General features: G+C 39.5%; 1 protein-coding gene across 1 annotated transcript in view; it reads right to left on the bottom strand.

Moving 5' to 3' along the window:
• The window catches only part of RFTN2 (raftlin family member 2), a 43,692-nt gene that overhangs the window by 27,783 nt on the left and 2,245 nt on the right, over window positions 1–13,664 (bottom strand). Inside the window, exons 3-6 of the mRNA XM_060781057.2 lie at window positions 10,152–10,335; window positions 7,165–7,276; window positions 3,458–3,773; window positions 525–728 (exon numbers count right to left, since the gene is read on the bottom strand). Coding sequence (XP_060637040.2) covers window positions 525–728; window positions 3,458–3,773; window positions 7,165–7,276; window positions 10,152–10,335 — 816 coding nt within the window. The remainder of the gene's footprint in view (window positions 1–524; window positions 729–3,457; window positions 3,774–7,164; window positions 7,277–10,151; window positions 10,336–13,664) is intronic.

Raw genomic sequence — 13,664 nt, 5'->3', positions numbered from 1 at the left:
TGTTTAGCAAGCCTTGCAAATCCTAATTTATTATCATTAAATGTTTGATTTTTGTACCTGTTTTATATTCTTATATACCTGAAATCATTAAAATTTTCTTGGTGGAATGGGGTCGCGAGTGGAAAAAAGTTTAAGAAGTCTTGCTCTAGATGTTCCTGCAATTCCCTACCCCCCAATCATGGGCTATATGAGCTCAGGATGATATGAATTGGAAATAACATTTGGAGGGATGCATGATTCCAACTCTAGTATAGTAATACTTTGTTGCATATCTCTAGTTTCAGAATTTCTAGAAAGGACCCATTGAAATCAGTTCTGACTGATATGGTAGTTCTGACTGATATGTAACATTTATTTTAATGGACATGGTCTATGTAAGCATAATTCTGGATTAACCCTCTGGATTAGTTGTACTGCTCAGTTGTGTACAATTTCCATGTTCAACACAGGTTTTTCATTTACCTCCTTTTCTAGGGGAGCTAGAAAACCAAGCTAAAGATTAATAGAATTCATATTGCACTTACATTTAGAAGCTTCCCAACATACAAAGGAGTCAATCAACGCCAGCCCTTGCTTGTAATAAAATGAGGTTAATTCTAGCCAATCAGCATCCAAAGTATTAATCACAGGTCCTTTCCTTGCAACTTTTAGAGATAAAACCCCATCGTGATAAGTCCAACAAGTAGAATCATCTTCAAAAACATTAAAGACGGTATATAATTTATCATCTAAAAAAATATAGTAAAAATAAAGCAGTTAGAGATATAAAGCATTATACTATAGAATAGTTATCTAGACCAGCAGTTCTCTAAGTGTGCTCCATGGAGTCCTTGTGGCTCTGTGAAGCATACTGAGGAGCTCCGCAGTTTCTTCCTCCTCCTCCCTCCTCCCCACCTCCAAGCTTTCCCTATTATTATTATTATTATTATTATTATTATTATTATTTTACTGTCACAAAAATACAGTATGTCACAGCAAACGAGATATATATGCTGGATTTCGTATCACAAAATCATAAGTCAAACACTTCCCAAGCGTCTAGGACTGTGTGATGTATTTTGAATGATGCACGCAGATCCAAGTCAGTTGACTTTTGCAGTTGACAGATTGTGATATTGTTTCCAAATGCCGGCTGAGATCTTTTGGCACGGCACCCAGTGTGCCTATGACCACTGGGACCACCTGTACTGGTTTATGCCAGAGCCTTTACAGTTCGAATTTTTCTTGTTGTTTTTCCTCAATGTGACCGTCACCCGGTTGGTGACATCAATAATCCAAACTTTTTTTATTTTCCACAGTCGTGATGTCTGGCATATTGTGTTCCAAAACTTTGTCAGTCTGGATTATTATAATAATAATTATAATTATTAAGGCCTGATGGCCATCTGTTGGAGTGCTTTGATTGTGCTTATCCTGCATGGCAGAAGTGGGTTGGACTGGATGGCCCCTGGGGTCTTTCACTGAAATACTGTTTAGTTTATGTTGGTTAAAATTGTTCTTCAAATGTTTGCCCATGTCTGATACACACACACAGACACATGCATACATTAGATATAATATAATATATAAACATTTTTTGGGGCTCCATGAGAAACGTTTGTTTCAAAAAGGGCTCCGTGGCTGAAAAAGTTTGAGAACCCCTGATCTAGGCAATCTATCCTATAAATAGAGAAGAAGTTTTGTATCTGTAATGGCATAAAAGCTGAGCATGGTCTATGAATAACAGAAATAGTCTTACATTCTTAGTATGAATATTCATGTGCTGGATGCTCTCAAACTGACAGACAATAGAGATGTTTTATAGCTGAACTCCTTCTTGTCTTTTATACGCTGCACTATTTTTGCTTTTCATTTTCTTCCTATCAAAATGCTCATTCCCTGCTTCTTGTGTTGACAAGAACTCTATTTTTTCAGTCTTTCCTGCTGTTGCCATCTATTCCTTTTCTGGATGCTCTTACATCCCTTTAGCCTCATCTATTTTTATACTCATTGACATCTCATCACTTGCTCTTGTATCTGTAGTTACGCTGCTGACACTTTCTACTGGAATTCAATTTTTCAAACTAAACCTCGGTAATGCTGTATCCTACCTTTTCCAGTCAAAACATCTGCCTGATGTATGCCTTCATCCTCTCCCATCTTCTACTTCATCTACCATCCCATTGTTTTCCAAAAACCACCTTTTGCAACTTCCTTTTCAAAATTTATTTTTTAAAAATATACCTTTATTGCAAGTTTAAAAAAATATAATAATGAACACAAAATAAAATCTTGCTATAGAAACAATAAATACCAAAGAAACATACATCAAATGAATATCATTCACCATGTCCATTCTACACACCACCCACCTTTTCAGGGTTCCTTTATTGGTTTATTTAAAATATTTAAAATATTTTTATAGTGTCTTCTCAGTGTTTTCCAGGCATATGTTTCTAGGTCTAAAAAGGGACATTAGCCTGAGCAGCAGCTGCAGCCAATAAAAATTCTGTCACTTTAAAGGATTAAGGCTTCAATGTGTTGTCAACGGCTTTCATGTCCGGAATTACTGGGTTGCTGTGAGTTTTCCGGGCTGTATGACCATGTTCCAGAAACATTATCTCCTGATGTTTCACCCACATCTATGGCAGGCATCCTCAGAAGGGATTTTCACAACTTCTCTGGGGATGCCTACCGTAGATGTGGGCAAAATGTCAGGAGAGAATGCTTCTGGAACATGGCCATACAGCCCGGAAAACTGACAGCAACCCAGATTAAAGCTTTATTTAAGAATACTTCTATACTCTGAATCTCCTTGCATGTTAATCCTCTGCCAAACCTATTTCCTTCTTAGAGAGCATCTACACTGCAGAATTAATCAATGCTATGGAATTATGGGAGTTGTAGCTTTGCAAGGTCTTCAGCTTTTCTACCAGAGTGCTGGTGCATTCCATAACTCTGAGCCATGGCATTTAAAGTGGTGTCAAACTGCATACAATTTTTAAAGATACTTCTTTAATTCATGTAGGACAGGGGTCCCCAAACTACAGCCCACGGGCTGGATGCAACCCTCCAAGGTCATTCACCTGGCCCTTGCCCTAAACTTTAGACTTAGGGTTGCCCTGAGTCTGAAATGACTTGAAGGCAAACAACAGCACCACCACCAGCAGCAACAACAACAACAACCCTAATTAACTAGATAATCTCATCAGCCAAAAGCAGGCCCACACTTTCCATTGAAATACTGATTAAGTTTACGTTGGTTAAAATTGTTCTTCATCTTCAATATTGTATTGTTCTTTCACATTTTTTTGGTACTACAAATAATATACGTGCAGTGTGCATAGGAATTCAATCATATTTTTTAAAAACTATAGTCTGCTCCCCGCCCAACAGTCTGGAGGACATTGAACCAACCCTCTGCTTGAAAAGTTTGAGGACCCATGATGTAGGAAATATAGGCAATGTGTTTAAATACCTTCTTTCCTTAATTTCGTTGGGCCTGGACTGCCTTCTCTTCTGTCCTGAAAATCAGTGTCTTGCAACGGCCCACCTTCTGGGTGAATTTCTTCCTCTGTTCCACTCTCAGAAGACTGGCCACTCAAGGTCCCTTCATTTGATGTCTTAACATTTTCATCTGAATTGTTTCTCCTTTGTTCTTTGCTCCTTCTACAAAGCTCTGAATCAGACTCTGCATTTCCCTCCATGTCTGTGCCATTGCAGATTTTAGACGGGGGGCAAGGCTGTGTTATAAATCCAACGAATTTCATCCCTCTTTTGGCAGCATCATTGATCTGTATTTTGTGCAAAGACAAATTGAACATGGAGCTCATTAATTAACAATACTGTACAGCAATTTTGTATATGCTGCTGTTATGATAAAATTAGGTGAGTGATAAGGGAAAATAATATATGTCTATTTAATCATGAGGGCAAGCACTACAAGTTGTGCCTACTGTGACTTTCCAAAGCCAACAAAAGAAACATTTGATGGATATGAAAAAGGATTTTTTGGACAAGAACTTCAATTTATACTAAAATAAATCCCCCTTTCCAAGCTCTGACACATGAAAGTTTTCATATGCCAATATATACCTTTCATACAGAATATATTTTATATGAAGTGGCACTTTGATCCTCTATGCATTGAAATAGGACTTTTATAGATGCTGTGGTTTTGAGCTAGTATTTTTAAAACCACAGGTGATGAAAGGTATTGAGAATGGGAGGCTGCAGTTTTGAATATATTCAGGAGTGATTTTCAGAATGACCTCAAAGGTTCGGCCCTTTCATGTTGAGGGGCGAAAACCATTATTTAAATATTTAATTTTAGTTTTTATGTTGTTTGGTTTTTTAATGTACATATGCATATATATATATATATATTCAATGTATTACTTACATTTTATTTCATCTTGAGCATATATACATAAGCATCTCATGTCTATGTTCTTGAATATTGGTATAACATACATAATGCATACATACATAATGCATACGTTTACAATTCTTTTGAGTGCATCTTATCCTTTTATACAATCTTTTTCTTAATGACATTTTATTACTTGCCCCCTGCATGTTCTTCCTGTCATTTATGTGTATGTGTGTGTGAAGGGGGAATGTCAAAATACATTAGCCCTGAAATGGGTCTTTTTAAAATTCAGCACACATCCAAGTCCCCTAAGGGGATACCTTCTAATATAATTCCAAAGACATCTTAGTAATAGATTTCTTGGATCCTGAAACCATGCTCATTGTTCCCAAAAGTTATGACAAAACAGTAAAAAATGATGTAGCTACAAAAAAACAAAAACAAAAAAACAACAACACCTGCATGGAAAACCACACACACAGGACCTTATCAGACAGGTTAAACTGCCCATTGTACGACAGTCCTACTGTACTTGCACCACAGAGCCCTCTGGCTCCCATCTCACAATGTCAAACTACTTCTGCCAGGACTCCGTGGCACAAATAGAGTAGGAACATCATACACAACCGTGCATGGCAAATTCCATATAGGTAAGGTGATGAAATTGATAGTTTTGTCCAGCTGAAGGGTTGATGGGTAATTGGGTGCTACACTAGAGCAGGCCCTTAAATCCCCATCTCACCCAAGTGGAAGCTGCATCCGGAGAGGCAACCAGCCATGGGACTCCTATTGAAGTTTAAACCTATTGGCTAATGGTTCACTTCTTTCCCATGCCCACCCTGAGTTGAGCAGGCCCTAGGGTAAAAGGAGCTGGGGAGAAAAGTTGGTGATGGATCACCTGACTCTGCTGCTCCCTTGACCCACAAACCAACCATGGAGTAAATTGTGCAGCTCCCTTGGTGTCTTACAACCTCATCAGATGGGCTGCCAGAATCGCCACATATTGTGGTGAATCCGGCAGTGCCCATCGGGGAGCTTGAGGAACCCATCACCCCATGGCCCGTATCATCCAACTCACCCGTCTGCATCCTACGGGGGAAGCGTTGGATGCCTGGCTTCCCCCTATTCAACATGGGTGGAAACATGCGCTGGTTCACCTATATTTTTATGATGGAGCCCCACTGGAAGCTGTTCTACATTGTGGGATGGAGGCCAGCAAGCTCCATCATAAAAGTATAGGCGAACTGGTGCTTACCGCCAAAAAGGACCTTATGTGATCATTTTTAGGCTGTTAGTGGGTTATCTGGGGCATTGGTTCATAAAATGGCATTGGATAGATCTCATCAGCTCTACTTTCTTAAACATGGTTATGATTTTCTATGGGCGAGCAGATGGCGATCGGTAGATGGCATATGTTCTGTATCTCAAAAACTAATGCCGATAGGGAAAAACTGGTGCCATTTTTGGAATCAGCAGGTCAACTATATCCAGAAATAGGTCTAACATTTGAGGTACCAAAATGCACGGTGGCTAGTGTAATTCGTTTTTTTTGGAACAATGAGAGCAGCTTCTGATTTTTTGATTTCCACAATTCACCTGGGTGGGAACTAGTGTGCTACTGGAGGGCAAACCACATTGATGTGAGAATAATTTCTACAGCTGCTGCTATCGTGTAACTCTGTTACATGAGCTGCAAGCAACACCCTGTGGATTTGCAGCCCTCACATTTTGGCAGCATAGCAGCCATTAAAAGTCCTATGTTATTGCTCTAAAACAAAACGAGTGGGGACTGCACAGGGATAATTTTACTCACAGAACACTCTGGGAAGCACAATTCGGTCTAAAACAAGGCACGTGCTCCATCTCCATCTGTGCCTTTCTTCAATGCAAGTAGCCTTTTTTCGGAATCAGGAAATGTTTTCCCTCTCTACCTTCTATTTACTGTGCGTCACTAATTTTTGGCCCTCTATAGTGGAATGTGTGTGGGATGTGTATGTGTGTATGTGGGGGGGGGGGCGGGGGCACACTGGCACATGGACAGTCATCTTACTCATCCCTGCTCTGCTTTAAGTCAATACAACCAATTTTAGACCTCCATGAGGCAGCATTCAGAAGTCAGACTCTCAATAGTTGACAGTCATTGCTTAATAGACAAGGAATGAAATCATAATAACTTATGGGAGGAAATTACAAGACAGCCCTTCTTTTATTTTTCAAACCATGACATTTAGTTCCCTCAAGTTAAAAAAAGTAAAACTGTAAAATGGAACATTGGCCCATTCAGGGAAGTATGGTTTTCCCCAGATGGGGTGAACAGTCTGAAGGCTGTGGGAATTTGTAGCAGTCATTTAAATACTCAAACAATGTATTTGTCACTATGTACAACATGTTTTGCATCTCAATTAGTTTTTAATTTTTTTGAGACAGTAAAACTTCTTGTAACTCTGTTTAATATTTTAAAATAAATATTTATAGTAACATAGTACACTGGGGAAATGTCCCTTTGCATTATAATACTGTAACTCAAAGGAAAAACAAAAATGAGAAGTGAAAACTTGCCCTTCAAATACCACTTCTGGTTTTAAACAAAACCTTTGGAAACATCATTGTGCAGTTTGAAAATATTGGTACAAATTGCTTCCCCACATAAAATTGAATTAATGGACCAGGAGGTAACTATCAGCAAAACCCAAAGAACTCTATTCTGAAACACCATATTTTTTTTCAGAGACCTGTATTATTAAAATGAAAACCCTGAAAGAAAGGCCAAAAAGGAAAGGAGGTTCAAGAAGGGATTCTGAAGACCGCCATACCTTTTCTAACAATCCTTTTACTGCTTCATTTGTTAGTTTTTCATATGTTAAAGGACACTCCTCAATCACAAGCCTGGGGTATCTTTGTCCTCTGCTCTGTGGATGCTTCTGGCTGGAACACAGAAAGAAAGCAGCCTTTGTTGCGGTCTGCTGTACAAAATGCCACACACATTTTCCTTCATTCCAAAAAGTTATGAATTAAATTTTGGCAACGCTCTTTTTGGACTATCACTCCAGTGAGTCAGGATTATAAATTCCTCAGATATGGTACTTGGAATTGAGCTGAATTACTGATTGAGATAATATATTTATACTTGATCTGAATATGAAATATTTCCCAGGCAACGCAAACACAGACATATCAATAATGTTCAGGCTCCAATATGTCTCTAAGAAAGATTTTTGCATGATTAAAAGTTCAGGCTTAATGGAATTGTGTGTATGTATCTATGTGCCTTCAAGTTGTCTGTTGAACTTATGGTGATTACATGAATTTCATAAGGTTTTCCTAGGCAAGGTATACTAAGCTGAGTGACAGCTTTGCTTTCTAACACAAAGTAGTTAAGAGGTGGTGAGTCTTCGAAAGGGAGATTCTTAAATTATGTAATGTTTTAGTATTATGTAAAATAGTTGCATAATGACTTAACAATAAAAATAATTGTGCTGTTGTATGTGGAGGAGCTTGGGCTTGTGAACAACTGCTGGGCTGGAGAAAGTATCTCTTTCCATCTGATCAAAGTTATGCCTGTTATCTAGGCCGGGGCTCCTTAAACTGTGGGTCACAACCCCAAATGTGGTTCTCTTAGCTCAAAGTTGGGGTCACAAAAAAATCTGAACATCACCTAGTGGTTGTTACAGACATTTACGTGACTTTATTGTGCAGTGTTTACAGCAGCCTCTGCTGAAGATGCTTCAGACATACTTCATAAAAAGAAGAATCAGCCTGATTAGCAAGCCTTGTCAATGCTGATTTATTATCACAGTAAATGTTTGATTTTTATACCCATTTTATATACATATATACATTGGGGGGGGGGGGGATCACATAAACATTTATTGATCCTGAGTGGAAAAGTTTAAGAAGCTCTGGTTCAGGCCACTCTGGTTGGGTCCACCAGCCCATGAGTTGGAAGGATAATAAAGCGCATTAACTGGCAATTCCCACTTCCTCCCAGGGTTGTGCAAGGCAAAATGGACCCTGGATGCTCTGTATGCTCCCCATGGCCAATGAGACAGTGTGATGTGCTCTGGCTGGACCCACAAATTCCCTGCATCATAAATTGTGTGGCTTCTTTTCTATTAACCATTGTCCAGTGTTGTGCCCAGGCACTGAACTGCGGTGAATTCAACAATAGCAGAGCACTTGATGAACCAACCTGGACACAGCATTTTATTTGAGAACACAGAAATGCTGGACCACGCTAACCACCACCATGTCAGACTACACAGAGAAGCCATTGAAATCCACAAGCAGGTGGACAATTTCAACAGAAAATAGGAAACCATGAAAATGAACAAACTCAGTATTTTAAAAAACTCTAAAATCAGAACAGTAAATAAAGAACAACACTCTGAAAACAGGAGAATTCCAGACATGAAACAGTCAGGGCCAGCTAACACCGCCCAACAAAGGATTCCCTCAAGAAGGAATCAGCCAGGTCTTGAAGCTGCAAGGCTTTGCAATGCTAATCAAGGTAATTAATTGAAATATTCATACTTGCCTCAAACAGACAATAGTTGTTTCTCCCACCCTGGACCTTCCACAGATATATAAAACTCCATTGCTCAGTTTTCAATATACCTCACAACCTCTGTGGATGCCTGCCACAGATGTGGCCAAAACGTCAGGAGAGAATGCTTCTGGAATATGGTCATACAGTCCAGAAAACCCACAGCAACCCAGAATTTAACAATGGTTTATTAAAACAAGCAAGCTTTATAAAGTAGAGTTCTATCTTGTTTTGGCTTCATTAGTAAAACATGCTGAAAACAAATGATAGTTTGTTTGAATTCAGACATGATACTAAATTCCAGTAAGTTAAGAAGGGATATGAAGTCTTCTGATCTCTCTTGAAACTGCATCAGGGGAAAGGAATATGCAAACCTAAGGCTCCCTTCAGCCTCATTTATGTAATAAGTTTAAACTATAGCTTATTATGGTCTTGGAATGCAGCTAATTTTGCATCAGTGAATTCCTTCACCATGCCCAAATGGGCTCCCTTGCCACTGAACTGCTTTAGAAGTATAGCACAAAGCTATTTAAAAAACTAACCAGTCCCAAAGGAACAATTGGTGAGATTGTAGCAACTCTCAAGGGTATACTCACACCTTCACTATGGGCCCATCCACATAGTACCTTTATCCCAGGAGCTCCCAGTTCAAAATGGCAGGACGTTCCTGAAAATATGGGAGGAATTGCTGCAAAGCGCTAAAAATCCAAGATTTTCAGTTGCAGGAATATCCTGGTTCTGGCCAGAAAATGCAGGCATTCAAACCTCTGTATGTCCCTACACTCATAAAACACGGGATTTTTTTATGTTGGTTTGTTCCCGGGTTATGCCGATTCCTTACTGTTTACATCCTAAAAACACATCAATAGTTGACTAGAGGGCAAAAACTTTATAATGGCAAAAGAAACTTCATCCTCCACATGTTTCTGACATACAAACAAAGTTTTTGCCATGTAATCAACTTTCTCCATTTTTTCAGGATAAAAGCAATAGATATGTATGACCCAGGAATGAAACTTGTACAAAAATGCACATATTTACATCTGGGCATTTAACGTTTTTTTTTAAAGGCTGAAATTTCTGGTTTACGTCCTGCCAGCGGCCACCTTTCAGGCTTCGAAATTCTGTAACAAAACAGCAAATCTGGATGTCACAGGTTTTCTGATTTTCTCAAGGACCGTACAGAATAAGAAGCTGTTTCCATTTTGTCAATCATATACATAAATTTACATAAAGATTTATCTTGGTAGCACATACCTGAGTTTGAGACGTGACATTACAACTCGATACATATGACTTGCTGGAAAACGTCTCCTTCGTCCAACTGACAGTAAGACAGGGTGAATTGCCCCGACCACAAAGCCTCTAGTGTAATACTCCTCCACCTTTTTGGCAATATCCAAAACGGAGCTGATCTTGATAACATCTGGATTTGAGGAGCCTGAGGGATTAAGTTACACAAAAATATAACTTGAGATGCAGAGGGTTACTTTGCTTACTATATTCCATTTACACTCATTGCCTGATGTTCAAGCTGCATTGCAGAAATTCATTGTATCTCTCTGCTAATGACAAACTACTTAAAATAACTTCATGCTGTGGATGTTCTTCTCTCAGTTACACTGGCACAACTACACAGCAATATTGAGGACTGTCATTAGAAACAGGTGCAAGGAAAACTGCAAAAGTTAAAGTAGAAGTTATTATTGTAGTGTTAATTGGGCGTAAGTATAGTAAAGGAGCCCCTGGTACCACAGTGGGTTAAACTGCTGAGCTGCTGAACTTGTTAACCAAAAGGTTGCAGGTTCAAATCCGGGGAGCGGCGTGAGCTCCTGCTGTCAGCTCCAGCTTCTGCCGACCAAGCAGTTCAAAAACATGCAAATGTGAATAGTTCAATAGGTACTGCTCCGGCTGGAAGGTAACGGCGCTCCATGCAGTCATGCCAGCCACATGACCTTGGAGGTGTCTATGGACAACGCCGGCTCTTCGGCTTAGAAATGGAGATGAGCACCAACCCCCAGAGTTAGACACAACTGGACTTAATGTCAGGGGAAAACCTTATAGTAAAGGTAAAGGTTTCACTTCACATTAAGTCTAGTCATGTCCAACCCTGGGGAGAGGTGCTCATCTCCATTTATAAGCCAAAGAGCCAGCGTTGTCCGTAGACATCTCCAAGGACATGTGGCCGCATGGAGTGCTGTTACCTTCCCACAGAAGCGGTACTTATTGATCTACTCACATTTTGCATGTTTTCGAACTGCTAGGTTGGCCAAAGCTGGGCCTAACAGCAGTAGCTCACCCTGCTCTCTGGATTTGAACTGCCAAACTTTCAGTCAGCAAGTTTAGCAGCTCAGCGGTTTAACCCACTGCACCACCAATAAGTATAGCCTACAATTAAAAAAACCCTTTATATCAATGTGCATTGCTTACACTGTTTATACTCTCTTCTTCTTTTTCTTCTTCTTCTTTTTCTTCTTCTTCTTCTTCTTCTACTACTACTACTACTACTATTTATGTTTATTTATACTCCACTTTTCTCTCTAACAAGGAAACTCAAAGCAGCATAGGTATTTGTTTTCTTTTTGCTATTCCTGAAGGAAAGGGAGTTGAAGAGTTAAACAGGCACTTTAATTCTGCCCCCATTAGCTATTTTTTTTTGGAGTTCATTAGCACTATCCCCATATTTTAAATTCTATAATTGAAATCATTCTATTATTTTCTTTAAAAAATACAGAAAATTAAAACAAACTGGGATTTTGCTAGTTTCAGAATCTCCACTCGATAATTGCAGAATAGTCTGTTATACCATTAAAACCCTCACAAACACGATTGGCAGGGACGAGAGACAGGGCCTTCTCGGTGGTGGCCCCCCATCTCACTCCGCAGTGAAATTAAATTGGCTCCATCTCTCCTCTCCTTTAGCTCAAATCATGGCTATGGGCCTAGGCATTCGGGTAGCAGGCTTAGCAGTAATAATCGCAATGACTCATGAGAATTGATAATGGACAGGCCTCAGACTGGGACTCTGGACGCTGAATCAAATTTGGATGTGGTTGTATTGCTGTTAATAATGTTTTAATTGATATTTTGTAATATAATGTTTTAACCAATGTTTGTGTTTATATTGATCTTTGTTTTGTTGATGGCATCTAATAGTTGCTGGTTGTAAGCCACCCTGAGTCGTCCCCCCTGGGGGGGGGGGGGGGTTGAGAAGATTGGGATATAAATATTTGAAATAAATTGAAATAAATAAACTAGCAGAGAAGGGATCAGAAATGCTATTGAGGGAGGAAAAGTGGACAGCTACAAATGCAGACCCCTTCTACACTGCCATATAATCCAGATTATCAAAGCAAATAATCTACATCATCTGTTTTTGAACTGGATTGTATGAGTGTACACTAAAATATAATTTAGTTCAAAGCAGATAATCTGGATTTTATAGGGCAGTGTAGAAGGGACCTCAGTCAAGGCTTTGTTTTCCTTCATAGAATGTCCACTACCTTAGTAAAAATAAGAAGAGAAAGAATTGTGACTGGCAATAGCCCCAAGAGACACCCTGGCATCCTGATATTAGTCCCACCAGGTTGGATGCAGATGCCAGGTCTGATGGCCTCCCTATTTCCTCCTGCAGGTCCTTCCAATTCATGGTGGTCCCTTCCGCAAACAGAAATAATCCTCTGGACCCAAACTTCCATGATTTAAAAATAAGATATCATTGCCACACTGCAAACATTAAGTCTCCTTTCACCTCTAGAACAGAGCTGCTAAGCATCTCCTTTAATGGATAATATTTTTGTACAATAAATGATCTCCATTGAAGTACTTTCAGAAACCTCTGTTTATACAACTTAAAATGCTACCCACTACACACGGCTCAGCATAAGAGAGTGTATTTCAAATGAAGTGCAAAATATAAAGTTGCAGACGACTATGATTTATGTTTGCATCAGCCAATTATCATGACACCCATAATATATTGTTGCTAGCATCTGCTTTTCCACTCAGAGACATTTCCACCCCTACACAGAGCAAAATGAAGCTACTGAACTAAAATATAATACCAATAGTTGTACCTACCACGCGTTGCTGTGGCCAACCTTCCCTCCCCCTTTCTCTTCTTTCTTTCTCTCCTTCCTCCCTTCCCTCCTTCCTTCCTTCCTTTTTTATTTCCTTCTCCCTTCCTTCTCTTCCTCTTCCCTTCCTCCCCTCCCTTTTCCTTCCTCTTTCTCAACCTTTCTTTTCTCTCTACCTATTCTTGGCCTACAACTCCCAGCAGTCTTCCTGATCTATCTATCTTCCTGATCTATCTATCTATCTATCTATCTATCTATCTATCTATCTATCTATCTATCTATCTCTATCTAATCTATCTACCTTATCTATCTGGAGGATTGCTGGGAGTTGCAGTTCAGGAATACGGAATTGGAAATATGCAGGGATTGGGATGCTCTCAAAGAAATCCAAGGAGAAGAAATCTTGCAGCTTGGAAGCAGTGCATTTGAATCATCCTCCTCTCCTAAAAGGCCTGGTCTAGGGGATGCTGGGAGATGTAGCCTGGAAGAGAGTGTGGATATGCTATTGTGTGTGTTGTTTGCCAAGGGGAATCATTTTTGCGCATGCGCTGTAGCGTCTTTTGCTTCTTTGGCTATTAAGTCCCTTCTGCTGTGTTTTTCAGTGTTTTTATGAGTGATGGTCATTCGTTGGCCTGATAAGTGTGTTGTGTCCAAATTTAGTGTCAGTTCGTCCAGTGGTTTTTGAGTTATGTTT

Source organism: Anolis sagrei, chromosome 1, assembly GCF_037176765.1.
Source record: "Anolis sagrei isolate rAnoSag1 chromosome 1, rAnoSag1.mat, whole genome shotgun sequence".
In the NCBI taxonomy this organism is placed as follows: domain Eukaryota; kingdom Metazoa; phylum Chordata; class Lepidosauria; order Squamata; family Dactyloidae; genus Anolis; species Anolis sagrei.
This window is presented reverse-complemented; position numbering and strand designations above follow the sequence as displayed.